The following is a 25,516-nucleotide window of genomic DNA, read 5'->3' on the forward strand; positions in this document are numbered from 1 at the left end:
TTCTCCATATCCGCGTCATCCGCGTATGTCTTAGATAAAATGGTTCGTGCAATTTAGAAACGGTTTCCGTTCCCCCTCCACCGCTAAACCTTCTCCCCCAACGGGTTCTCTCTAACAAGGAAGACATAAATATTGAGGTTTCACAAGGTGTCTAGAGCGACGCGCGGATCGCACACGATCTCAAAAACCACAAGAGCACAACCACAACCCAACCCAACCCAACCCAACCCGAAGCCAAGCCAAACCAAGTAGTCAGAGCTAAACCTGCCACTTTGTGCCGGGGTTGTTCTAGATCATGATGGTGATTTGCAAACACCCGGGCGGGGGAGATATCATACCCGACGATACTCGAAACCACGAGAGTTGCCACAGACACCGGGGATGGTGGTGGTGGTGGTGGTGCAACGCTCCTGAGCAACGAGAAACGTCTCAATTATGATGATCGCACGGCTACACACCACTGATTGACTAGGGGGACCCCGACCACCGACCGGACCACCACCGTGTGTCCTGCTGGCAACTGTCGCCAGCCTACACCATTGCAGAGGAGGCGTCCAGGCATCCAGGCATCCAGGCGTCCAGAGGCCGGCGTCCAATTTCCATTCAAAATTCCATCCGGAGACAAGAGCGGGGGAGAAAGGTGACGCCGGGGAGTGCTCAAGTAACTCCACACAATCAGCAGCACCGCTAGGGCGTGAGCTCACACACAGAGCGACACACACACACACACACACACACACACACACACACACACACACGGGGCGGCAGCTTCTCTCCGTCATGTAATAGGCCAGATATGCATATTGAGCCGAGGAATCAAGAGCGGCCATTATTCAATTCCTTCCTTCCACTAGTAGCGCGACCAAGCAAGAGCAAGATGATGCCACACAGCTACAGCTGGTCATGGCTACCGGTTAGCGGCACATCTGGAACGAACCGACCACCAGAGACCAGCGTTGCCGGAAGGTAGAACTACAAGGTTGGCAGCTCATCTTTCCGAAATTCCGAATGCATATGATTCATTGGAGTAACACATAACCTGAAGGTATTGTTGTGAAAATAATGCCCCAAACACACACACACACACACGCTTGGCTGAAAGCAAGGTACATTAATCGCAATGATGCAACCATCGGACCACAGTCTGTTTATGCGCGACCACTACGATAGCATACTGGCGACGCTGGTGGCATGCTGTATATATGAATGCCACCTTGCCCTTGTGGGGCCCCCGGAGCGTGGCAAAATATGGTTTCCATCAGGATTTACCAGTGCGCTGCAGTAGATTAAGGAGGTGGTGGCCCTGGCGCACCGGCAACCGCAACCAGCTAGCCAGCCATCCCAGCTGAGTCACGCCCTTAGGGAAGGGGAGCGAACGCTAGGTAAAAAGTAGGTAAAAAGTAGGTAAAATGGCTAACAAACGCCACTAACATCGTGCATTCCCGTGAAGAAGCAGTAGCTGCTGAGGGGCGGAGCGGAAGGTGGTGGCGCTGTTGATAAGCTAGGCAAAACCTTCGGCACTTGGGTTCGCTTATATCTTATCTAATCAGGCCAGCGCCGCAACAGCAGCAGCAGCAGCAGCAGAAGCAGCAGCAGCAGCAGAAGCGACAGCGCCAGCGCCATTCACCGCCACTCGCCGTCACCGGATGCGCTCTTCGTGGGCCAATTATACTACCATCACAGCATGCCGCCGCCGCCGCCGAGCGCGCTGGCAAAAATGCAGGAAATGACGTAGGAAATGAGCATTCCGGGTACGGTACCGGCCGCTACACACTCCACTGCAACACCGAGAGACGCGAAGCCTCTTCGTGAGGATGTCAGTGTGCTGCATCATATTGCATATTGCACATTGCCCCGTTTTGTCTGGCTGACAGTGTATGTCTTGGTATGTATGTGTGTGTGGTTCCGGGCTTCATCGCATCCGCTCGCTATAAGCACACACACACGAAATGCCTCGAGGTGTGGAGTGTTCGTTCGTTCGTTCATCAAGAGACAGCGATGCAGCCTGGACGAAGAGGCAACTGCAACGAACTAACTCGTTGTAACTAATGAAGCATCAGCTTCATCCAGCCGAGACCATACAGAAGAGACAGAGACCGCATAGGATCGATTGATTGCTCCCTCTACTACTACTACTACTGCTAGGCTCTGAAGAATGTTGCCAATTAGGGGACAACATAGTTGCAACCTCACACAAAACCAGGGAAGGATTCATCAACAGGACCCGCCCATCGTCTGGTCGTATCATATCAACAAATCGTTGGCGATCAGCGAGCAGATCCCAAGGAAAACGATCCCAGTCGCCTCGCGTTCATCGTCGTCGTCGTCGTCGTCGTCGACGGCCAGGCTCTTGTGCCGCATTCAATTAGTGCTAACGAAGCTTCACGGTCATGATATTTGCCCGGACAGGAGCCGGAGCCGGAGCCGTTGTCATCGCGCTCGTCACTCGTCGTCAAACGTCCTCGACACTGTTCGACACACTTGGTGAAGAGGCCTTGGTGAGTCTGGACTCCGGATTCTCTCGTCGGAAGTGTGATCAACGATCGCATAGCTGCCATTATCGCCAAAGCGGAACCGCGCTGTTGTAACCTTACTAATTAGCTTTAGTTATCTGCTGTGCTGTAGTTGGGGGGTTTTTGCATAAACAGTAGTCCTCTCCTCCTACTTCTTTAGCTGGTCTAATGCTACACCGAGTAGGTGTGCATCGATCGCGTATGTGCGTGCGGGTGTGCTGTGCTCTCACATCCAAGTTCTAATCTTGCGATCGTTCAACGAGACCGTACAATGTGCTCTAAGGGACAAGTAAATCAGCAACAACAGCAAGCAGAAGAGAGAGATAGATAGAGAGAGCGCGAAAGCTGGCCCACGCGTCATTCTGGTGCCAGTGAATTGGGATTCATTGTTACAATTAGATTGAGCTGCTGCTGCTGTTGCTGCTGCTGCTGCTGTGTGCCAATGGTCCTTGTAGCGAGACGAACGCTAGGGAAGAAAAGTTTAAGAAAAGTTTTTCAAAAACCCAAGAACAAGACCAAGACACCGTCGAGTCTTCGCGATGATTCGCTGGAGACATGACGAACACACGACCAAAAAAGGGAGAGAGTGAAAGAGAAACAGTTTGAGCGCGCGCGAAGACAATTGACCGTTTCCGGTTTGGCTCGCGTGCACACACACACACACACACGCAGACCCTCGGTACACAACCGGACCCTCCTTGCTGATCTGCATATGGCAATGTGACGTTTGTCGTTTAAGTCAATTTACCGCACCAGATTCATCAATTCCAAGGCACACACGCATCGCAACGTCTTCATCGCGATCAATCTCGAGATCTCGCTCGTACCTTGACCTCGTTTCCTCGTCAAGAACCCCCCTCCCCCCTCTCTCTCTTCTCATCTGATCATCAGAACCTCCGAAAAAATGGAGGAACTTTTGATCAGCGCCCTACGACGTTCCTCGCTCCAAAAAACAAAACACACCATCTTCAGCCAGAATCTCGATCGGATCGCACTGTTTGCGTTGGTAATTCACAACCTCGCAAGAGCCTGCCAAACGCTAAACATGCTAACTGCTAACCGCCTTATGGTGTGCTACTGCCAACTGCTGATAATCAGCATTTGAACGAAACATGCCAAATGGTCGCCACCGGTGCCGGTGACTGTAATGATTTGGTGCTGCGATCGGACAAGATTGTTGCCCTACAATTGCGGATATATTTTAGCGAATGTTCCTTTCGATTTTATTTCTCTTGCGTTTATCCGATGGAGACGCCTGGTGGTCCGAAATTCGCAAATAGCAGCCCATCAGCGATCGCAATCGGGTAACTGGTAATATCTGCTGAAAGCTGGACCATACTAGGGGCCACCACTGGACTGGACTCTGATTGCCCCGCACAAAAAAGGCGTAAAATCGATAATCGAATGACCGAGTGCGAGCGAGCGAGAAAGAGAAAGAAAGAGAACGGTGTGATCCCGAGGTGAAGCCGATCAACCAACCTGGCAACCCTAAGGCCACTCGGGCCAACCGAAGCGAAGAGCGTGGCGGTTTCAACCGGATATAACTGATCTCGTGGTGAGTCGCGGGGTCTCCAGCAAAGACGAGACGATCAGTGGGCGCGCGGCAATCAGTGAATGGCGAGGCCACGGAGGTTCGATTGTTGCATTAATACCAAAATAGGTATTCGATGCTGGACCTTTGCTGGAGTGTATTTGGCCTTTGTCTTCTTATACTAGCGATCGGTCCGGGCAGTCGTCGCTCATTCTCATGCTCAGGTAATCATGTTGGATAATTAAAATAATATGATAAGCTATGATTTAAAAAAAAGGTAAAAAAAAACAAATATCTTAAAGCGAGAAAGGTTATTGAACCGACCGACCGAGTGACCACGGAAATCGGCCAGCAAAACCGGCATCCCCCTCTACCACCTATCTCTATACCAAGAAACAACGAAGAGTTCCGCCAACAGTAGCGCCATCGTCGTCGTCGTTGTCGTCGTTGTTTGTTGTTTTGCGATAATCACTCAACAGCGCGCGAGCGAACGCCGAGTGCTGCACTGTGCGGTGAACGAGCACCGGTTGCATCAACCGTCACCTCCACCACCACCACCATCGACACCCTCTTCATACCGCCTGTTTCGAACACTGGGTCAAGCGAGAAAAAAAACCCCAAAACAACCACCAACTAACCAACCAACAAAGCAAACAAACCGATCGCGCCCCGAAACAACTAGTTCGAACCAGAAATGTACTTCTCGCTCTCTGCCAATGAGGAACAGAGGGTGAGGGGGAGGAGGAGGCTCCTCTGCACTGTTTTTGGGGTGGGATTGCTGAATGACCTCCCCCCGCCCCGACATCCACCCTTGCTTACTCCCAAGCTATCTTCAACAAGCGAGAGAGCGCGCGCAGCGATTACAACGCGACGCACGCACGCACACACACGCACACACGTGCGCGCATATCCATCAGCTGATGATCCGGTTAGCAGGCATCGCGCGCGCCATTGCCCGGGGCCCCCGGGAAGCCGGTTTGGACCGGACAAAACAGGCCGACAAAATACGACGACGGACGGACGGAGAGCTCGGATTTGGATGCGGAGGCTCGCTTGTTGTTTATGTTTACGGCGGTGGTTATCTTGGGCCGGGGCCGGGGATCGAGAAGGGAATCCGAAACCAACCGAAGAGCGTGTCGATTCGAAGCCCTGCGACGATGATCGCAGATCGAGCAGTTGATGATGATGATGATTGGTGGTGCCACCACGGTCTGTGTATCGATGACGACGACGTCCAATTTGGGGTAACCACCGTGTAAGGGCTTGGGCGCTACTAGTGCCGGCGCACGCGACGCCATTCGCGACACAGTAACGTCATCGTGAATGCCTTTTTCGTTTGGCTTTCCCGGGGGGGGGTGCATGATATGTGTGTGGTGTGACCGGTCGCTAGGCCAGCCAGCCAGCTAGCGCTAGCTAGCAGGAACTGCAATCATATTGCGCCAGAAGTACAGTTGAATGAGTTGTGAGAGTTGGCTGCGCCAATGAGCGCGTCTTTTTTTGCGCGTAAAAATAACTCGCGACAGACAGAGGAATAGAAGGGAAAAGGAGGGATTTGATGGTTGAGGGAACTACGTCCTTCCTGTGACACATGTGGTGTGTGTGTGTGAGCGGCGCAGCGATGATCGTCATCAATTTTTCGCCTGCCAAGGCAAGCCAAAGGCAGCGTTAAAGTGTCACACTCGCGCAGCAGCACAGCACAGAGGATCTACGTCAATGGATGCGATGCGATGCTTGCTAGCGAGACAACAACAACACCAAAATACACCATTTCACCCCCACCCGGGGCGCGGTGTTACACGTCATCGAGTTCAAACGCCAAGCCTAACCTCCAAATTAGCTTCTGTTTTTTTTTTTCTTCTTTGCTTCGGAGGCCAAAGTGTCTCGCCACGATCGCCATTACGCCAGTAGCATTCATAAACACACATTCATCGTGTGTTAAGCACGATGCGCATGTGCATCAAACCATGGGCCGGTGGCGAGGTGTGGTTGTTTGCAATCCACCCACCACGCAGAGGTGGGTTGCTTTTGCGCGCCTTGCGAGACACCACAACACAGACCGCACACAGCTGTGCTTTGACCGCACAAAACCCTACAACAGTCGGCTCAGTCTCTGGCAGACCGCGCACCCTGTATCTTGGCGGGGGAGAGTGAAGAAGAGTGGAAGGAGGTCGAATGGATTGGAAGGAGAAGAAAAGGTCGTTCGACCAGACAGCAGCAACTTCCCTCTCTACCGCCGCGCTACTATCAACAACCTTATTTTGCGGCCATTTGGTGGAAGCATCCTGCACCCCCCGCTCCAACCACGTCTTTTTTTTTCACCCTCACAAACACACACATGCTCGCTTCTTCTATCTCTTTCTTACTTCAGTCGACAACCAGCAGCAAGGTACGCCGCTGCCGGGAAGGATAAAACTTATTTCTGATCCAAAATGGTGCCCCTCTATTATTAGCTTCTCGGCAGTGCTACCCCTCCTTCCGTGGCCCTTGCCCCCCTCCCCCGGGTGGTCTTCCACCAAGACAGACAGGGCGCGCGTCAAAGCGAAGCGATACAGGAGGATCATTTTCACATTGGGCGTTGGTGTCGCAATGAATACTCGATTCTGGAACTTGCGCCAACTAAGAAAAGAACCCTACTGCTACTGATGGTGTGTTTGGCTAGGACATTAAAAAAAACACACACATATAAAAACTCGGCCCTCGAAGGTCTCAACCATGACCTTTCGTGGCACACAGACAGAGGGCATTGGTAGATGGATGGAGCATCATCAAAGTATCACCATTTCCCCGGCTCGTCGTCGTCGAGAGGCTGTCGGTTTTGGATTGATGAGTGCGTGCAGCAGCAGCGGGGTGCGGTGCTGGCTCGTTGTTGGAACCGCGTATTTTTAGCGACCTCCCAAGATGCGTGTGCGTGTGTTCCTGCAGCTGATGGACTAGGGTAATCGATCTTTAACCAGAGTGTTTGTACGTGTGTGTGCGTATTCCGGAGGCTAGTCAGTCAGTTGATGTGGAGGTCCTGTAGTGTGAGTTTATTCCCAAAAGGTTTTCCCAATGTTTTTGCTCATTCATCTTAGTTAGAACGCTCACGATGCACGATAATGAACGCGTTTAACTACGAGGAGGTGGCACAAACAAATACACTCAAAGCAGACAGGAAAAAAAAGGGCTAAACACAATTAAAAACAGAGGCACGACCACGCCGCTTACGTCATCGTTCGTTGCAAACAAAGAAGGGGCGCATCCCGAGCAGAGCGCAGCTTCGCCGCCCTCTCTGCTTCACATCATCTGGCACGCTAAAGCTGTTTGTAAAAGCATTTTTTCCAGCTCAACTCTGTCACCGGACCGGTTACACCCTATTTGCGTTTCTGGTACCACGCCATATCCTTTGGAGAGTAAATGCCTACGCAGCTCATTCCGCCCCATAGACAGCCCTGTGGCTCCGTTGATGGGTCGATTCTCTCGAGAATTAAAAATATTCCCATCCTCCCTAGCTACCAGGCTCTGCACCCCGGCCCCGTTAATCGCCACAAAGGGTTCCGTCACGAACAGGCCCCTCCTGAACTGAACCTGGTGAGCCGGTTCTAATGTGTAAGCATTACCCCACCCTGCTGCCTGGTGCTGTTGTTTATCGATTTTTTATGAACCGTGCAGATTGCCATTTGACGTCGAACACAACGATTACGTGTCAAAGAGAGAGACAGAAAATTAAAAAAAAAACAGTGAAAGAGATGGAAATACTATGGGGTACATGAATCCGGTTGTTAGAGCACTTGTTACCAACCCTGGGCCTGGGAATGAGGACAAACAAGAGGGAACCAAACACGGTGGCGGCGGTGCAGCGCTTCCGAAGAATCCGAAGAACAATGCATCCGTGTTCCGTTATCAGTTCTGTTCGGAACATATAACAACATCCCCGCGGTGGCAGATAACACTGACTGTTCATGCAAATCTGGATGCATATGCAGCGCTGCGCCAACCGAACCGAGCAGTACTTGACGGAACCCCCAGCGCAGTCGACGTGCGAGTGGTGCCCATTGGCCATAAAAAGCTCAGCGAACGAACGTGCAATCATTTATCAACAAAAGCAGTAGCGTTAGAGCGAGAGAGAGACTGTGTATGTGTGTGTGTGAGAGCGAGAGCGAAAAGTAGAGAGGACTCGTACACCGGTGGAGCCTAGACGCCACAAGTATCCTTATGTAATGCCTTCATTTTGGCAAAGAAAACTGAATTTCCCCCCCTCGCCCACAACGCCGCCACCGTCGATCAGCAGTCCCAATTTCCTTCTACCCCCCCGCGCGCGGAAAAGAGGTCGTAATCGGAGGGAGGGGGTGAGTTTGCAAAGCGGAGAAAACTTGGCATCACCCCATCGCCTGCAAAATGGCAATTGCAAATGCATTTTCTGGTTCGATTTTCGGGCAAGTCCGACTTTTGACCGAATGTAGGCCGGCGGAAACGGAGTCGCCGATGACAGGGAGAGGGTGGGGGGGGGGGAGTAGAGGGTTCAGAACCTTTTCCGCTTCCGTCGTTGCGGACTGCTCCAGTGGATTTTGCTCGATGGATTTTGCTCCAGTTCAAAACATTACGAACGGACGATGGATGTAGCAGGAAGAAAGGAGCAGTGCATGACGACGAGAGCGCGCGCCCTGGACCCTGGATCGTTTTGACGGTTTGACTTACACAACTACTCGCACTCGCTCCTCGCAGTCCAGTTACGGAGGGGTTGGAGCACAAATTTATCACTCGCACCGGTACAACCGGAACACGGTGGACATATGGTGGCCTTTGGGTGACTCCAAAATCCTCGATGCAGAAGTTTCTAAACTCGATTGTTGGGTCGGTCGGTCGCCTTAGGAGTGGGGTGGGGGGTCTACTATGTTTTATGATGGAATCGAGCATCGATGCGGAACTACTAAGTAGCCCCCCCAACGACTAGCGTCCGGAGACTGCCAAGCCCACCAACCAGTACACGGGGGGTCGACGGATCGATCAAGACAGTTACATCATCACCATCGCTTGTGCTGCTGCTGCTGCTGCGGGCATCAAAACTTTTGCCAGGAATGTTTTGTACCTGTGTGTGTGTGTGTCCTTAGAGCAGAGAGCGATATCAAAGGAGCATACGAACTTCCCGGACGTACTCGCCTGCCCTTATCAAGAACTTTCGAAGCCTTGGCGATCGAGCAACCAACGATCGAAACAGCACATCGAAGACTACGAATTGACTGATGGTGGTGATGGTGGTTGTGGTTGTGCAAGCCCCAGAATGATGACGTCAATTAGAAAAGCTTCACTCTTCCTGTGGGAACAACCCTTCTTCTCCAAGGCGAGGTCAACGCGGCTCCAGCTGCCCTTTGCTTGCCGCTTGCCTGTAGCGGGCACTATTCCTTCCTTCACCCACAGTCCCAGACTGCACCTGTCTCGGTGCGAGTAAGTAGGGCAACGTGATAAGGGAGTGTTGGTAGGTTGGCGGTGCTCGAGAACGACTTGCAACTGTTTGCGTGAGAAAGCAGCGATGTGCTGCGGATGGGGGGGGGGCACTTGGCCACATGGAAAAGTTACGTAACTTACAGAGAACCCGAAGTCACAGCCGGATATTGGAAGGCAGGAAGGAAAAACCGAAAGCTCCCTCCAATACCAAGAGAGAGAGAGACCAGACCGGGCAGAGATGGATATATGATTAGAGAGCGAAAGCAAGGAGAAAGTTGCTCTGAATATTCCAAAGAGAGAGAGAGTGCAAGAGAGAGCTTTTGGAGATACTCCAGCATAAACATAATTCTGCGTAAGAGAGAGAGAGGAGAGAGTGTGTGAGTGGCAAAGGAAGAGACATGTTTAGTAATCCTCGGAAGTGTTTGAGTAGCACAATCGTACATCCAGTTACCACATAGCCCGCCTAATTGGGCGAAGGACTTTCGGTGGTTTCGACTGCTTCACCAATCGATTCCACAAAAAACCTATTCCATATGTTGACTCGTTGTCGCTCCTTGGCGGCCACCACAAGGACTTACTCCGTTCCTCGCCAAAGAGAATGAGATCCTTCAGTGGATCCATCTAGTGGATCTTGCGCTCAACTGTAGTAGCTCTCTCTCTCTCTCTCTTTCTGGATAATTCTCTCTCCATCTCCCAAAACAGGAACGGTGGTTCCTACGCAAAGGATCCACAAATTTTCCTCGTCCTCGCGCGCTGGTTACATAATTTCAGTCGGATTTCTGCGCGAGCTCACACACTTACAACAGCAGCACCAGTGGCGGGCTCACCATCGTTCACCCCTAATAGTGTGGAGCAGCTCTACGTACGTCACGTTTGTTGTGCTTTGCCATAGGACAACTTTGTTAATGCTTTGGCTTTTGCTATTGTCCTTGCCGTCCACCCCGGCCGCTGCCGTATCCTCTCTATTATTGAATCGATCTCCGATCGAAACCAGCCGCTCGCAGGTGACTCAATGTCATCGCCATCATAAAAAGCGTACCCTCTCTCCCGCTTTCCTGCGCAACGACTTCCCCCCCCTAGATGGCCTTGCTTCGTTTGTATGCGGGCGAGAAAAAAGGATCCGCTCCGATTTTGGCAACGTCAACTCCAGCTGGTTATATCACCCAGACCCGAAGAGTTTGCCTTCCTCCTTCCCTCCTTCCTGAAATGAACCATTTCCTCCGGAAAATTCGGGCCAACAGAGGACAGAACAGTGCCCCAACAGCGGAAGAGACATTTTTCCTGAGCGCGTCGGGCCCAGGACAAGTCACGATTCTGGCATTAACATTCGCACCCCGAGACAGGAGGTGGAAATTTGAAAATTTTCTCACTAAAGCGCGAACACCTTGGCGACGCAAACAAACCTACACACACACACAGACAGACAGAGGAACGGACGTATGGTTACACAACATAATTATAGGCTGGTTGGAGATGTCAGGTATGTGGTGGCCTTCATCACCATCACCCTACCCTCCCTCCAATCAAGTCGCTGGAGCGCGAAGCTGCTAAAGGGACTGTCCTTAAACAGGAGGAAACAAGAAAATTGAACCCAAGGGTATGATAACTGTCTTTGGCAGATTCACAATTAACGCCCAACCGCCACTTCAGAAGTGGTAGCACTCTGCACAACAAGTAGCACGACTCCGTCTCGGCTCCTTTTTCTCGTAGGACAATTACGAAGGCGGATGATTTGAATCCATTAATTCCTGTCCTCCGTTGTAGTTCCGTCGTCGTCGTCGTCGTCGTCGTCGTCGCCTTCTCGTGTCTCGCTGATGGATTCCCTCCTCCTCCTCGAGGAACTAAAGAACATTTCGCATTATGCCGTTGATTAGACGCGCAAATACGCAACGACTCGCGTTACACAACGACGTGGTACGTGGTGGCCATCACACACCCACCCTCAGGCGGGGAAGGGGAACCGGGCGCACCGGACGTGGTCGAATTGTCAGGATAGGAAGACGACGACCGCAGACGTGCGGCTGGCTGGGTCCAAGAAAACGAAGAAGTTTATGCGCGCGCGACTATCATTTATGCATACATATATTACTTTCAATTGAAGACATCCGCAGCATATGGGATAGTTCCTCCACCTCCCCTCCCCCAGCCCATTCGGGGATTAGCTCCGTACCATCATCGGTGGTGATGACTCCTGTTGTTCGTTCGTCGACGTGATCGTTTGCTGCGTGTGCTCGTGTTGTTCCTATCTCGACAGCATTAGGGGGACGACCCAATAGTGTAATCGATATCGGGAACACTAATCAAACGGTCATAATCTCAAGCATCGGAGGAGTTTCGCATCCAAAGCCGTCGAGTGGTTGTTACAGACGCCCTTCGAAAGCACTCGAAGGAGACGGGCAAACTCCATCAGAGCCTCGAAAGCGCCATTCTTTATCACGTCTCCCACCAACTCGGTGACAATCGGAACAGTATTCTTTTCCACCTGTCGCTGCTGCGGCTGCTGTTGCTTTGTCTCACGTCAGTCCGTGGATTCCACCGGCCAGCCGTCATCATTGCTCAATTGCTTACTTTTGCACGTACCGGTCGTAATTTACACTCTTGCCCTGTAGCACGCGCCTCGGCGTCTTACGACCGACCGACCGGCGGCCTCGGAACCCTTGTGCATCTCTCTCTCTGTTTCTCTCTCTGTCAACGGTAGCTAGGTAGCAGTGGCAGCTGCAGTAGCAGGAGGGTAGCAGTTACACGATAATTGGCCGGAGCCAGGGCAAAAGGCCTCACGTTTTGAGGTTAAGCCCTTGTGTCCGCCCGCGACATGTAGTGTGCGCCGCCGCCCGCGGTATTCGCCTGTTTGCCGCCACCCCGCTAGTCGGCTAGTAACGCTAATTGAGAGCGTTTACCGCGAGTGTCGCGAGCTCTCACTCTGTAGTGCTCGAGCGCGTTCAGTTTTGGATTTCGATCCGCAACCGACGCCGCCCACGGAGCGGAGCGTCTAAGCAGAAGAAGGAAGGAGGTTCGTACCGGATATGACCAGGTCTGGAGAGCATTGCGGACCGGCTTACTGGCGGGTGGTCGGCGTTAGATATGCCTAGATCAGATCTACGAGTCCATACGATAGCCTAGAACCCTCGTTATCACCATAGCGAAGCCAAAACCCATCCAATCCTCGCGAGTCGCCGATTATGGGGTGAATTATCTCATCAGAAAGGACGGCGAGGCGTTTCGTTCGTCGTGAGCGTCATCCTCCTATCGGGCGCGTCTTCTCGCACTCGCCTCCCCCGCCCCCCTACTCTCGCTGGTGTTACTGTTCTTCTGCCTGCTTCGTTGATCAAGTGTGGAGCGCCTACTATGTTGTAGCGCAATTTTCAGCCCCGCCACTAATTCAGCGCAAACACGAGATCTGCTTTAAATTGATGCATCCGCACTTTTATCTCTTGTCGCTCTTGGCCCACTCCCGCCTCACCACCACCAACACCCGTCCTTGGGCATAATAATATCCAAACGAGCGGGCCACAGATAATCTTCCATTTCATCCTGACCATTGGCGCAAGGGGGGGTTGCGCCGCAGTAACACAACGCACCATCATTCTCTAAACACCGTCATTCGAATCAACTTTCCACACCGTTCACCGTCGCATCACAGCAAAGGTTCCACGTGGAACAATAGCCCAAAGGCGTGTGGACGAGGAAGGCGAGAAATTCGCTAGGCGGATGATTCGCGCGAATGTCGTTCCCCGAGACCAATCATAGCAAGTGCGATCGTAAATCTTGTCCGATTCCATCGCAAAGCACGGGCCGGGTGCTAGTCGTCGACGGGGAGAGGTCACAAAAAGTTAGACCAAGTCAAGCGAAAGGACAAGGTGAACCACGGTAAGCAGATGTGCTATTGGTCACAGGTTGGCCGAGGTCGGAGCGCGAGGTGGGCGACAATACTAGACCGGGCGGCCAGTGGTGTTTCTGCACAAAAAAGTTCATCGAGCATCGAGGTTAGTTAAAGTGAACTAAATCGAGGAGGAGGAGGTTTTCTAGTGGGCATCTCGTTGTCAACGGCGTGCATGTACTCCTCAAACAATCGGTGGAAGCTAGTCATTTCTTAGAGTGCCTTTCAGAGCGGCGGGACCTTAGTTCCTATGTGGGGATTAAGGCTACCTAGGTTCAAATACCGGATAAAACAAAAAACCATATCGTATAACCTCCAGAAGGGTGCAAAATGAACGCAACACTAACACTCAGCTGCACTGCATTATGCAGGAACGAGAAGAGATATGATAAAAGTAACATCCAATCATAATGGAGATCTTCTTTTGTCCTAAACGACTACCATCATTTGACGTCAGGTAAAGTGCTTCCAGGGTGAACACGTGTACTGGAAAATGGGGAAGCATTACTCATCTCTTGGTCGACTATTTCTCTTCTACTACTAAGCGCCTGCCAAACACGGGAAACCCTCACCAGTGACCAGAGTCTCGAAACAAGAGACGCATCACAGGGAAAATGGTAAAAGGTCGCAAACCGGTACAAAATTGCATCGATTTTGTCGCGAATCCTACTGCATTAGATTATGTAATGCCCACAGAGCAGAGGTGTGGGCGTGCGAGAGAGAGAGAGAGAGGCACCGATTCTGACCGATGCCGAGTTCTCCCGTAATCCTGGCGCCTGGTGCAACCACATACGCCGTGTCACATGGGGTTCCGTGTCTCGGCAGCTGTCGTCCTTGCGTTTCAACGACGTGCGGTGATGGGTGTTTCGTGAGAATCCAACGCCACCCCGACTGCATCGATTGTCATGCTACTGCCGCACGCACGCTCACGGGTTTATGCACGCGCGCCACAGGCAGACGATGCAGATACTACCCCCCAGAGAGCCGAGACACAATGCACGATCGGTCAGGCGACAAACACAAGAGTACGAGAGTACGAGGTCACAATGCAGGAAGGAGGCTCCTGCTGTTGCGATGCCTCCGGCGGCCTGGTCCTGGCGCGCGCTCTGTGCGTGCCTCCGGTGCGTGACTCGATTCGGTTGTCCTTCCTTCCAGCCATTGCAGTAGTGGAGCATGGCAAAGGGGGCTCGCCAATGCCTTTCGCCTGCCATTCTCCATGCCGTGCGCGTTTGTCCATCCCTCACGCAAACACATAGAGACGGCACACAGACACTAGCTAAGCTTTTCTGCGCACTTTTCGTCCATCAGGCAGCGATGCGCGCTCTCGGCATGGCTCCCTCAAAAGCTCGTGAGTGCCACCGACAATCCGTGGCAGCTCAGAGGAGCTTCAGCTCCATGATGTGATGCACCCGAGCCCGAGAGCGACCCCAGCGAGGCGGTACACATTACTGCCGAAGGACACACCGGGTATATATCCTCCTGCCGTGCGCTCCAGTGCTCCGTACGTGTATGTGTGTGCCCCTTGTTGTAAGCCGCTGGCGAGGGCAGAGAGCAAAAGCGCGACACGACGTAACAAATCAATACACACCCACCAGAGTCCACCAGAGTCGACTAGCATGCGGGTGTCTGCGGATTGACAGGAGTCCGTTAAAAGTGCGAAGCGAATAATCGAATAACGATCGACCGAAGTTAGTTAACAACGACGCGATGCTCGCTCGCTCGCTCTCCCAAGTTGGACGGTGGGCGGTTGGTAGGTTTTTTTTGGTTCATTGCGCACCCATAATCCAATTAACAAACGCCTCACAGGCCTCTGGCAGTGCAACTAGGCCATACGGTGACGAAGAAAGGTCCGAACCGGTCGCCGTCGTCGTCGTTGGAAGGATTAGCTTAACTAGCTCTCTCTCTCTCTATCTCAGTCTCCCTCTCTCTCTCTCTCTCTCTGGAACCAGTCAGCAACAAATGCTCGTGAATCGCGGGTAGTACAGGCGATGCTAAGTAGTATGTTGTACACACAAGGAGTCATCGCTCTGCATAATGTTTGGTTCGTTACGCAACCGCCAGCCCTCGGCACGTAACACCATCTTCTGCTCAGTGATTCAGAATGGAACCTAAAAGAAATAAAATAAATTCTATCACTCCTGTTCTCTCTCTCTCGCTCTCTTCATTTGCCTCTCTTTCTCTTTATCTCTCTCGCTCTCTCTCACTGCCACTTTATCGACTTTGCGACATCCTTCTTTCTGTGTTCCAGAGCCGCGACCTTGTACATTTGGCATCCCACCACCGGTGATAAGGTACCTGTCCAGTGCACCATGCCAATGCACAACAGAATACAGTGAATCCACCACCAAACAGCGTCTTATGATAAGCCGCAGGTCCGGGACTACATTCCGAAGACGCTGTAACCCCGCTCTGGTGTGACGTTGAGTATGTGGCATCGAAATGCCAGCGCCATCGAATCGCAAAGCTAATCAATACCGAGGCAATTCCAGAAGGTCGGTAAGGGATGGTAGGCATGTAGGGGGGCAATGGCAGGAGCCTGACTCTCCGAGACAAGGTCAAACGGTGCCCAGCGGTGGGAATTCCTTCTTGCAATAACACGAGCAACAACAAAAAAAAACGCGAAGAAGCAGTCCCTGGTTAACCAGTTGCACCAAACGTACATATGCCGGCTCACGCTGGTTACGCCAATGCGGACAAATCGATTTCGGGCGAAAGCATCCCGTTAGAGGCGAACCACACGAATGGCGACAGTGCCAGGCCGAGGTAGTAAACGTGATAACGCGAACCACCTATCTCTCTCGCTCTCTCTCTTGATACGGATCCCTCGAGTAAACACTTGATATACGGCTAGATAAGCGAACCGGTGGAGGGGATTAGAGAGTTGCAGTGCCCCGTTGAGACCGGACCGGTCGACCAATGGCATAAGCAGCAACAAAACGCCAAAGCTAATCGAAATGGATGCAGTGCACGCGATCGCAATGACCTCGAATGAAGGGAAGCTTGCGATGGCGGTCTGTCTAGATAGCGACGCGTAGTAGACGCCGTACTTCATATCGCGGTTCCATGTTGCGTTGGATCAATCCACCAATACTGAACCTTTCGCCGAGGCCAGGATAATCATCGAGTAGCACAAACGCATGCAAACGAGACAGTTGACGATCCAACACACGGGTTGTGGCTCGTAGACAAAATACAAACGTCGATCTCTGGGCCCTCGCTACATAGCATATGCCAAGCGTTTAAGTGTGCGCGTGTGTGTTTGTGTGGCGACAGACGACGACGACGACGACAGCGACGCCATACGGTGGAGACAGGTTGTCTGCCGGCAGGAATACCTCCAACCCCGCACCCTGCACCCCATGGGAAGGTTGTTTTCCCACCCACCCACGTGGCACCCACCCTTCCACCCTTCATAGACCATCAGCCAGTCGTCGAAGGGGGTCGAAGGTCTACTGCCGCTGCGCTGCACCGCCTGATGGCAAAAGTCCTGGACTGTGAGCGGAAAGGCTGCATGTAACTAACAAACCGCGCACCACGGAGAATGGGAACTGTGTAGTTGGTGGAAGACACCATCGATCGATCACCATCCGGGACGGGGCGGTGTCTGTATTTTATGAAAAATTAACGATTTTTAGGAGGTAAATACTGTCGTTCGCTACCGTATTATTAAGGGTTGCCTTACTTCAGCAGGCCAAAGGAGGTTCGTGGTAAAGGGCGACGTGCAGTCGGAAGAGAGGGCAGCAATTGCCGGAAAAAGGGAAAAGCAACCTCGCATCATGCATGATGTAATGGCAAACAATAACCCCGGTTACATAACACACGTGCATAGCGAGGGTGGCCCTCATTGTTCGATGGTATCTGACAGTATCCGGTGACAATTAAGGATTGTTGATGATGCGATAGGGAATGAAGATATTAATGATCTGTGATAAAGATCATTTGGATTTCACTGAAGAGCACTACCCTCCACGACGTATTGCATTGGGATACTACAATTATTGTACTGAAGAATATTTAAACAACTTTCTTAGTCTCTTATCACTATTGAACTTTGAGAAGACGTTATTGTAATATAAATCGAGGAACATTTCATATCCGTACCTCAAGAGTTTTTCCTCAAAATAGCAATCGACATTCGGTGACGTCGCCGGCCGTACTGCTGCAAAAGGAGATCGAATCGCAACAAAAATAGTGACACATCTCGGAATTTTGGAAAAGAACATCCGACCCCTTCCCTTCCCCAGGTTTGCGGATGCTTGTGTCGTCTTTCAACCGGATCTGTGGATACGGACGTGGACACACACACGCTCGCCACACCGGATCGATTTTCCAGCGAAAGCTTTTCGCCCCGTTCTCGGGAACACGGCCACCAAGGCACAAACGACGGGCGCTGGTTACATAAGGCTACACCGATAGACATCTACACCTTTTTCCATGGCACTACCACCGCGAGGGCGAGAAGGAGGTTGGAGAGAAGGATGCGCCAGCGATAGCCACCTGCCTCACGGAAGCAGCAACAAGCAGCTCGTGGAACAACTTGCTGCCGGAGAGCTTTTATCGAAACGTTTATCGAAGGTTAATGGTTCCATCTTCTTCTTCTTTTTTGCTTCATTTTTGCTACATTTTTGCTTATTTAAGCTGTCATGCTGTCAGCAGAGGCGCAGTGGCATAACTGACTCGCACCGGTTGAAACGGCGGTAATGGTGATAACGATGGCTGACACCCTGGAGCAGCAGCAGCACCAGCAGCAGCATGTTCTATCACTCTGCCGATCGACACACCCCTCCTTGGCCAACATTTAGGTCATCAACAGGAAGGAGGAAGAAAGATGCAGATGGTGAGGTGTGAGGGCGCGTGGAACAAATGTCAAACAGCAACAAAAATGTTCTGTCTTCTTATCGATACTTATCGGAGCCATAACCCATTATCTGGTCTCGGGGGGAGCGTACGGGAATAACGAGAAATCAGAATCCGATCAACACGGACGCGGAGTGCTCATCCCGGAAGGATCCCGCTACGACAAGACACTACGGACAAGCTTTCCTTTTTTTACTCCAGGCTGACAATTGGTTTGCATAGTGTTCCGGCCTCTCTCCCTCTTTCTTTCCTCTCTCTCTCTCTATCAATCGGTTCCTAATCGATCAATCATGCTGCAGTCATCATCCCTCTACGAGGTGTCAATAGGAAAAGGGCGTTGCGAAAGAGGGAAAGATGTTTTTGATTTTAAGAACAACAAAACAGATACACACATACAAATTGATGAATCATTTCCATGCGGCATATAGATAGCGACGCCACACGGGCAGGTACGTTGGCTGCAGAAGGCTGCTACATCCAGCAAGTACCTCAGAGTGAAGACCTTATCAGTTGAGTACGGTACACGGTAAGGCGCCACGAGTGCCGGTTTGCTCGGTTCGACCTGCGTGTCTTGATAGCCGGGCACGCTGGATGGATTACGCCAAGGTTACACGTTTCTCTCTATCTGGATTAAAGATTGGCCAATCCGACAACTCTCTCACACACATTCCCTCTCTCTCTTTCAAGGAGTATTTCTGGTGTTAATCGGGTAATGCATCGCACGATGATGACGACGACGACGACGACGACAACTACGTGCGTCTCCATCACGCGACCAAACACACGTCATGAAGCACTTCCTTCTCTGCTGTTGATGCTGTTGCCAACAACTAATTCCCATCGATGGTGAAATCTCACCAAACCGAGCCACTCTCACGCCATTCGCAACTGACCGGCGTATCCATCCATCCAAGTGCCAACAGCGGTGGCGCGGTGAAAATGGAAAATCTTTTTTTCCAAAAGAGTTAAAGGAAGTGACATCAGCACCATCACACCTGGCGGCCTGGGTGACCAGGCAGGTCGGTTCTAGAAAAGCTAGCATTCGACGCAATTCTAGAAAGAGCACTAGCAGTATGGCTCCTATTTTTAGACTCAATCCAAAATGGCGCACGCCCTTCATGATCCATCATCGTGTTCGCGCGCGCGCCACCGTCTTATGACGCGCCAGCCCGAAAATACTGCATTCGCGCCGTTGTCGCATTACACGACCATAACACCAGCCAGGGCGACGTCATCGACAGCTTGTGACGCACTTGCGCGATTACCGATAGCGGTGGCATTTAGCACCAAAAAAAATGGCTGCCATAGGGGGAGGATCACGGTTTTTTTTTTTCATCCAAAAGTGAAGCATCGAACGCGACACCACCGTAACGTCATCGTTCGCACCACTTGCGGCCAAACTGCGCCATTGATACGCTTCTCTCCTCGGAAACGGAACGAAGCAGAAGTCTCACGCGACTGTCGATGACCATTCTGCGCGAAGCGTTTCGAAAAAACGCGACAACGCGTTTGGTTGGCTTTGGTGTCTGCGGCAGCATCGCGGCCTAGCAACAGCGGCACGAGAACGCGGCGCAATGGAAGCGCCAAACTCAAAAGGTGATAAACGATGGTCCGAACGCGGTTCGAACGCGACCACGCGGCGATCGTGAATCCCCCATTCAGTGCACGCCACAGCGAGGGGTAATGCTGGTGGCACGTGAGGACATTTCACAACAAGTGAAACACGTGAAAGACCGGTGTACAGTGTTGAATGCGAATCCGTGTGCGTGCGTGAAGTGAAGCATATTGCTCTAGTGATAAATACCGATGCTGTACATCAGAGTACAGCATTTGTTGTTGTGCTCACCCACCACACCAGTTCAGTCTCATTTCCTGCACCTTCATCGGCACCGGCTGATAGTGTAATTTCGCGCCAGTGGGCCAAGGGGCAGAGCTGACTAATATTTGCGCTGATAATTGCGAGATCATGTTCGTATTGGAGTACCTGCTGTACCAACCCGCAAACACGCACACACATGAAAGAGAAATCCCGTGTTTTAGTGGAACGGAGTAGAGTGGTCCAGTCCGGGAAACAACAGGGAACATGGTCGCGTCTGGTCAAATACGTGCCGTACCGTGCTAGGTCCCCGTGTTGTTGGAATTATTCGTCACTCGCGACTCTGTCGGTGGTGTTCTCGATTGTCAATTCACCAGTAACCTCATAGCGCACCACCACCCCCGCACCATCTACCTCTGCTTCTGCTACTTTTTCCGGTTACTCCGGAACGATCGCGACTACTACTACCGCCAATCGCACCGTTTGCGCTCAAGTGCCACCACTTCACGCAGGATGCACTTGAAGCGAACGCAACAAATGCTCATTGTATCGCCATTGGCTGCAACTCGTGTGTGCGAGTGTGTGTGTTTGTGGCATTGAACAATAGAGTGGCCACGGCACTCGAGAAGGTGGCCGAGCGCGAAAATGGATGTAATGAGTGATGGACAGTGCACGATAATGAATTAGCCATACTATTAATCAATTTTTCTTACAAAATACATTCTGCTGTACGATCTGCGTGGATAGAAGTCGAACTAACTAAATTGAACGCCCTCGTCTCTTTTTCCACCGATTAATACAAACATTTTGCAACATAAGATTACAAATAAAATGTTAATAAATGCAAAAACAATCAAATCTTTAAACAAAAAACAGATTCTCAAAAAAGCTCACGACCACTGCTGCCCTCTAGCGCCTGCTAGCCGAACCTGTGCAACCGAGAGTAGCGCGTTCGCTGCCTCGCTCGCTCACTCGCCTGCCTGCACGCACGCCCTATCGAATGCCGTGATGGACCTTGAGCGATCCGTCGCGACCACCTAAACTGACCTAAATACATTCCTTCTCAAATCTCGTCGCGCGCCCGCTCGTACGCATTTGTCCAAGTCACTATTGACTGGTGGGACGGATGGATTCTGCCGTCACGGTCACCCTTGGCCGACACTGTCGCCGATAAGCTAATCGCGAGACAGAGCAGCAGATCTCGCGTTTCGACGTCCACGGCGACGACGACGACGAGCGAATACCGGCGAGAAATTTCGCGATTAAACGTCCCTATCATCCCGCTCTTTCGCAGGTTATTAGTTCTGGTAACTAGAGATTGTAATGCCGTCCTGATAGGCCACTAGGCAACGATCGACGCTACGAATTTGATGGTCTCAAAAGGCTACTAGCTAGCGCAATCCAATTGCGATCACACAAACTTCCCCTCCTCCTCGTCAGGGCGTCGTCTCTAGTATTTATCTTTATTTTTAGCAGCAAACCGGCACCACGGACACCATTACCGATGCAAGGCGCACACGCGCGCGAAACAGTGATGGACATGAATGAACATTGACGCGACAATCATGCGTCAGGCGACGACATTAAACCCTTCCTCCATCCCCGCGCGTGTCAAACATCGAACAATCGTTTTACGAAAGTGTCTGCGTACTGGTGGCACCGCACACACTCGGAAAGATATGACAATCATAACAGAAGGTCTGCGGTCTGTTCGGTGTGTGCCTGAGCGCGTATCATGATGCGAAGGATGAGCGGTGTTGGGTGTTGCTAGGTAAAATACCGGTTCCACACCGGCGTCCCCGCAATGAACCAACACACAGAGGCCCTTCCGCACCTTTTCTTCTTCCTCCTTCTGCAACGGCCATCAAACCAGCCTCAACAGGTAAACACCGGGTACGGTGGGCCGCGGCCAGTTCGATGCAAACGAGCTCGCTCGTTCGCTCTCTCTCTTTCTCTCTCCGATCACTCGAGATGAGCTCCAGCAGCGGTGGCAGGCCTACCGAACTGGTTTTTCCACCATTGCACGGTTGTCTCGCGGGGTTCGGGACACCTTCTACGCGGGATCGCGACGATCGGGCTGGTTTCTCCTTCTTCCAATTATTCCCTGTCGTCGTCATTTGTATGTCACTGTTTTGCATTCGTTTTGCCAGCCAGCCAGCCAGTTCCGCCCGGCTTTCTCTATCTCTGTCTCTGGTGAACTGCGAAGGTGAAAAATCCCCAATTCTTGTGTTACAAAACAACAGCACCGCCACCACCATAACCTTTCTCAAAGAGAAACAAGGGATTTTGTTTCAAATTCCCCTGGCGCGGCCATTCCAACGACACGTGATTTACATCGCGACCGCACGGGAACACCAGAGAAACAAATACCTCACGCCTTAATTACCGCCAGGCTAGGGAAGCACACGAGATGAATATTCATAAACCTCAACGTCGTGCTGGACAAAAAGCCTCATCATCTCGGTTCGGTCCAGAGTAGCACGCGCACGGATCATCCTTTGCCATCTTTGGACAGCCGCGAGTCACGTGCTTCCAAAAGCCGTACACTGGACGGAGCATTAAAGGACAACGGGTTGCCATTTCGTGTTTCAATTTCGTGACCACAATCGGCCATTGAAGGGGAGGGCAGAAGAGCAGGAACTCGAGCGAAGAACGCGGATTTCTCCATCAGCTCAATGCCGACAATGCACACACAGACCACCTTGCTTGATCGCTCGATCGCTTGCTGGTTGACCCACGGTCAATGTCAAACCGAATCGCCGCCGTGTTCAAGGGAAGGTGAACATGATGAGCATCGGTGGGACAGGAGGTGATGGTGATGGTAGGTGCCTTTCGGTTGAAACAGTCGAACATTTGGCACAATAAAAAAAACTGCACCGACTGCATTCACGCACGCGGCTGGGTCTGCAGGCCCAGAGAATCCATGAGTGACATTGAACGGCTCGCGCAAAACGGCCATTCTTCGAAGAGAAAGGAGGGAAGGGAGGGGGAGGGGGTGGATCTTATCCATGTTGTTTTTCATTATTTTTTTCTTCTGCGCGTTTCTTTTGCTCCTTTAATTTGGCATTGAAACGGTCATTGAACAGCCAAGCGAGATAATGTAGCCCCTCCAGAGGGGAAGCAAGTGAAGCGAAACCGTGGCCGGGTGGTGTAACGTAATCAGACGCTCCACACACTCCACTGGAAAGGGGGGAAGGTGGCATGTGACACCTCTCTACCGGCCGGCCGGCGCTACTGATGCCGAAGGTGAATTATCGCACCATTTATTTGTAACTCTCGCGTTCGTATCATTCTTGCTGGCGCAGCAAAGAAGAAACCGGAGCCGGTTCCCGGCAGTGTTTACGAACGGCAAGCTGGTTAGCCAAGACGCGAACCGGTTACTTCTGGAAATTTCCCCCCTCTCGTTTGATGGCGGGTGAGTCACCGATTACGCAAAGCAGCAGCAGCAGCAGCAGCAGACAACGCCTGCGGTTCTGAGATAAGTGATATCGTTTGGCCGAGTAACGGAAAGTCCGTGCCATCCGACGTGCGGATATAAATAGCGAAAAGACGGATCCCAACACTCGGCTGTTACCGAGTTTACATTATCCGATATATCGTAAATCCTTCCAGCCGGAACATTTCGGACACTTCTTCAACTCCGGTAGCTCCGTGGACTAGCTCCTCCCGGCTTTCTTATCTCGACAGGTGCTCTCAAAGTCGGGCAGGATGCTTCTCGACACGCGCGACCCAAATGACGGCCCGCGCGGTGTGTGTTGGCCCAGATGTGTACCGCGCTTGGGGCCCTCCGACTGATAACATATCGGTGATGGAGTGGGTCAGATCAGAGCGAACGCGCAAACTGTGCCATATGCGGTGGGCCTACCTCAACGCACGCGTTGCATTGCTAAAACGGCATTCAAGGGGTACGATACCGATGCCGCCCAAGGAGTGGGGGCCACACCCTCGAGACCCTCTCTCTAGCGAACTGCTGCACCATGGCAACGGTGACAGTTGGGTGAAAACCCAAACAAACCACCTCGCAGGAGGCGCCGATCAGAGACAGCGGGTGACGAGTCCGGGCGCTCGTTTTTGACCTTTTTGCTAAGCCAGTGTCAGTACGAAAATTGGAGGAAAAGAAGAGGAATGAATTATTAGCCGTCCGCCTAAATATGGATGCACCGTAATGCTGTAACAAATTAGAACACGGCAACATAGTTTGGCGCGCCCAAAACGAGGTGTGGCCCATTAAAAACACATCAGACACAGACGCAGTATGCTACGACAACGGTACAGCTGCTGCAACTGCTGCTGCACCGGCCGCCGTATTCTTAAACCCTTTTCCGCCGCTACGGCGCTAATTGTGCGACCCGACGAAACTGAGCCCCACACACGCACACATAGAAGCACAGAGACGGGGCGGTGGCAGCGGTGCAGCAGGGTGCGTGCCAAAGATGGGCGTTAGCCGCGCGCGATCAAGGCATGGAGAGCGACCCCTCTGGTGATTACCATTCGCGAAGATTGGATCATTAGTCAACCGAGGGGTTGACAATCGATTGATGGGGCGACGGCGTGGCGACTTTCGTGCCAGCTAATCTGTTTTGATCGTCACCCGGTGCGCGCAGAGCAGGCCACCGTGTCGTCATGTTGCACCATCGCCAGCGCCTCTGTGTGCGTGCGTGTCGTGTGCAGGAGAGGGTTTGGCTGCCTCGCATGACGAACCCCATAATCCGACCTACTAGCGGGGCCATCTAGAAGGTCAACCCATGCGATGGGACACCTCGTCCGCGTCCGCGTCCGCGTCCTCATCCTGTGCGATCCATTCCGCTTCTCTTTGCTGCGTCCGCGATTCAGGCTCTCTTGCGATTTGCGAATGGTTTTGTTGCGGGATACTAGAAGACTACTAAGTAACGGAATGCACTTACCTCTTCCTCCAACGACCTGGCCATGTTTTTTTCACTTCCTCTCTCTACCTTCCTCTATTTATTTTGTGTGCAAAAGCAGGTTTCGGGTTCTCTAGGGATTGGGCGTTCGTAATCTTCGAAACGTGCGTTTAATTCTCACCTCTTCTTTTCAGCAGCAACGGTTACTTAGATGGCACACAGCTCCACTCGTGAGTCGCACGCACGCAATCGATAATTAATGTCCCCCTTTTTCCGAGGCGAGACGAGGTTCTATGATGGCACCAATAAAAACACGCACCCACACACCTTTCAACGAGGCGCGGCCGCCGAGCGCTGTGGCTTCCGTTCCGCCCTCGAGGTTCTACTTAAAATTCGTTTTGGGGAGTAATCTTTGTACCGAAATTCAGGAAAATTGTTGAGAATACTTTAAAAACCCCCTTTAAAACAGCGAAACGCCTGTTTCTAACCTCACACCTCAACACAACAACGGCACAGGGTTGCAGCCCATTTTCACTTGGAAATTTGATTTTTTTGAAAATTTTACCTTATTTTAACCAAACGATCGTATTTTATCGACTACCACTGTAAGACCAGCTCAAAGAGTTTATACTGTACGGA

At 51.9% G+C, this 25,516-nt stretch overlaps 1 protein-coding gene across 6 annotated transcripts in view; it reads right to left on the reverse strand.

Moving 5' to 3' along the window:
* Nucleotides 1-25,372, reverse strand: part of LOC125951107 (sodium/potassium-transporting ATPase subunit alpha) — a 63,272-nt gene extending 37,900 nt beyond the window's left edge. For 3 of the 6 annotated variants that reach the window (XM_049679690.1, XM_049679687.1, XM_049679686.1), the window contains exon 1: nucleotides 24,920-25,371. In XM_049679690.1, coding sequence (XP_049535647.1) covers nucleotides 24,920-24,943 — 24 coding nt within the window. In that variant the 5' untranslated portion in view covers nucleotides 24,944-25,371. Of the gene's footprint in view, nucleotides 1-24,919 lie in introns of all 6 variants that reach the window. The other 3 variants (XM_049679688.1, XM_049679695.1, XM_049679692.1) reach the window with 2 other exon arrangements.
* Between the last annotated feature and the right edge of the window lie 144 nt (nucleotides 25,373-25,516).

This window comes from Anopheles darlingi, chromosome 2 (genome assembly GCF_943734745.1).
Source record: "Anopheles darlingi chromosome 2, idAnoDarlMG_H_01, whole genome shotgun sequence".
Classification (NCBI taxonomy): Eukaryota; Metazoa; Arthropoda; class Insecta; order Diptera; family Culicidae; genus Anopheles; species Anopheles darlingi.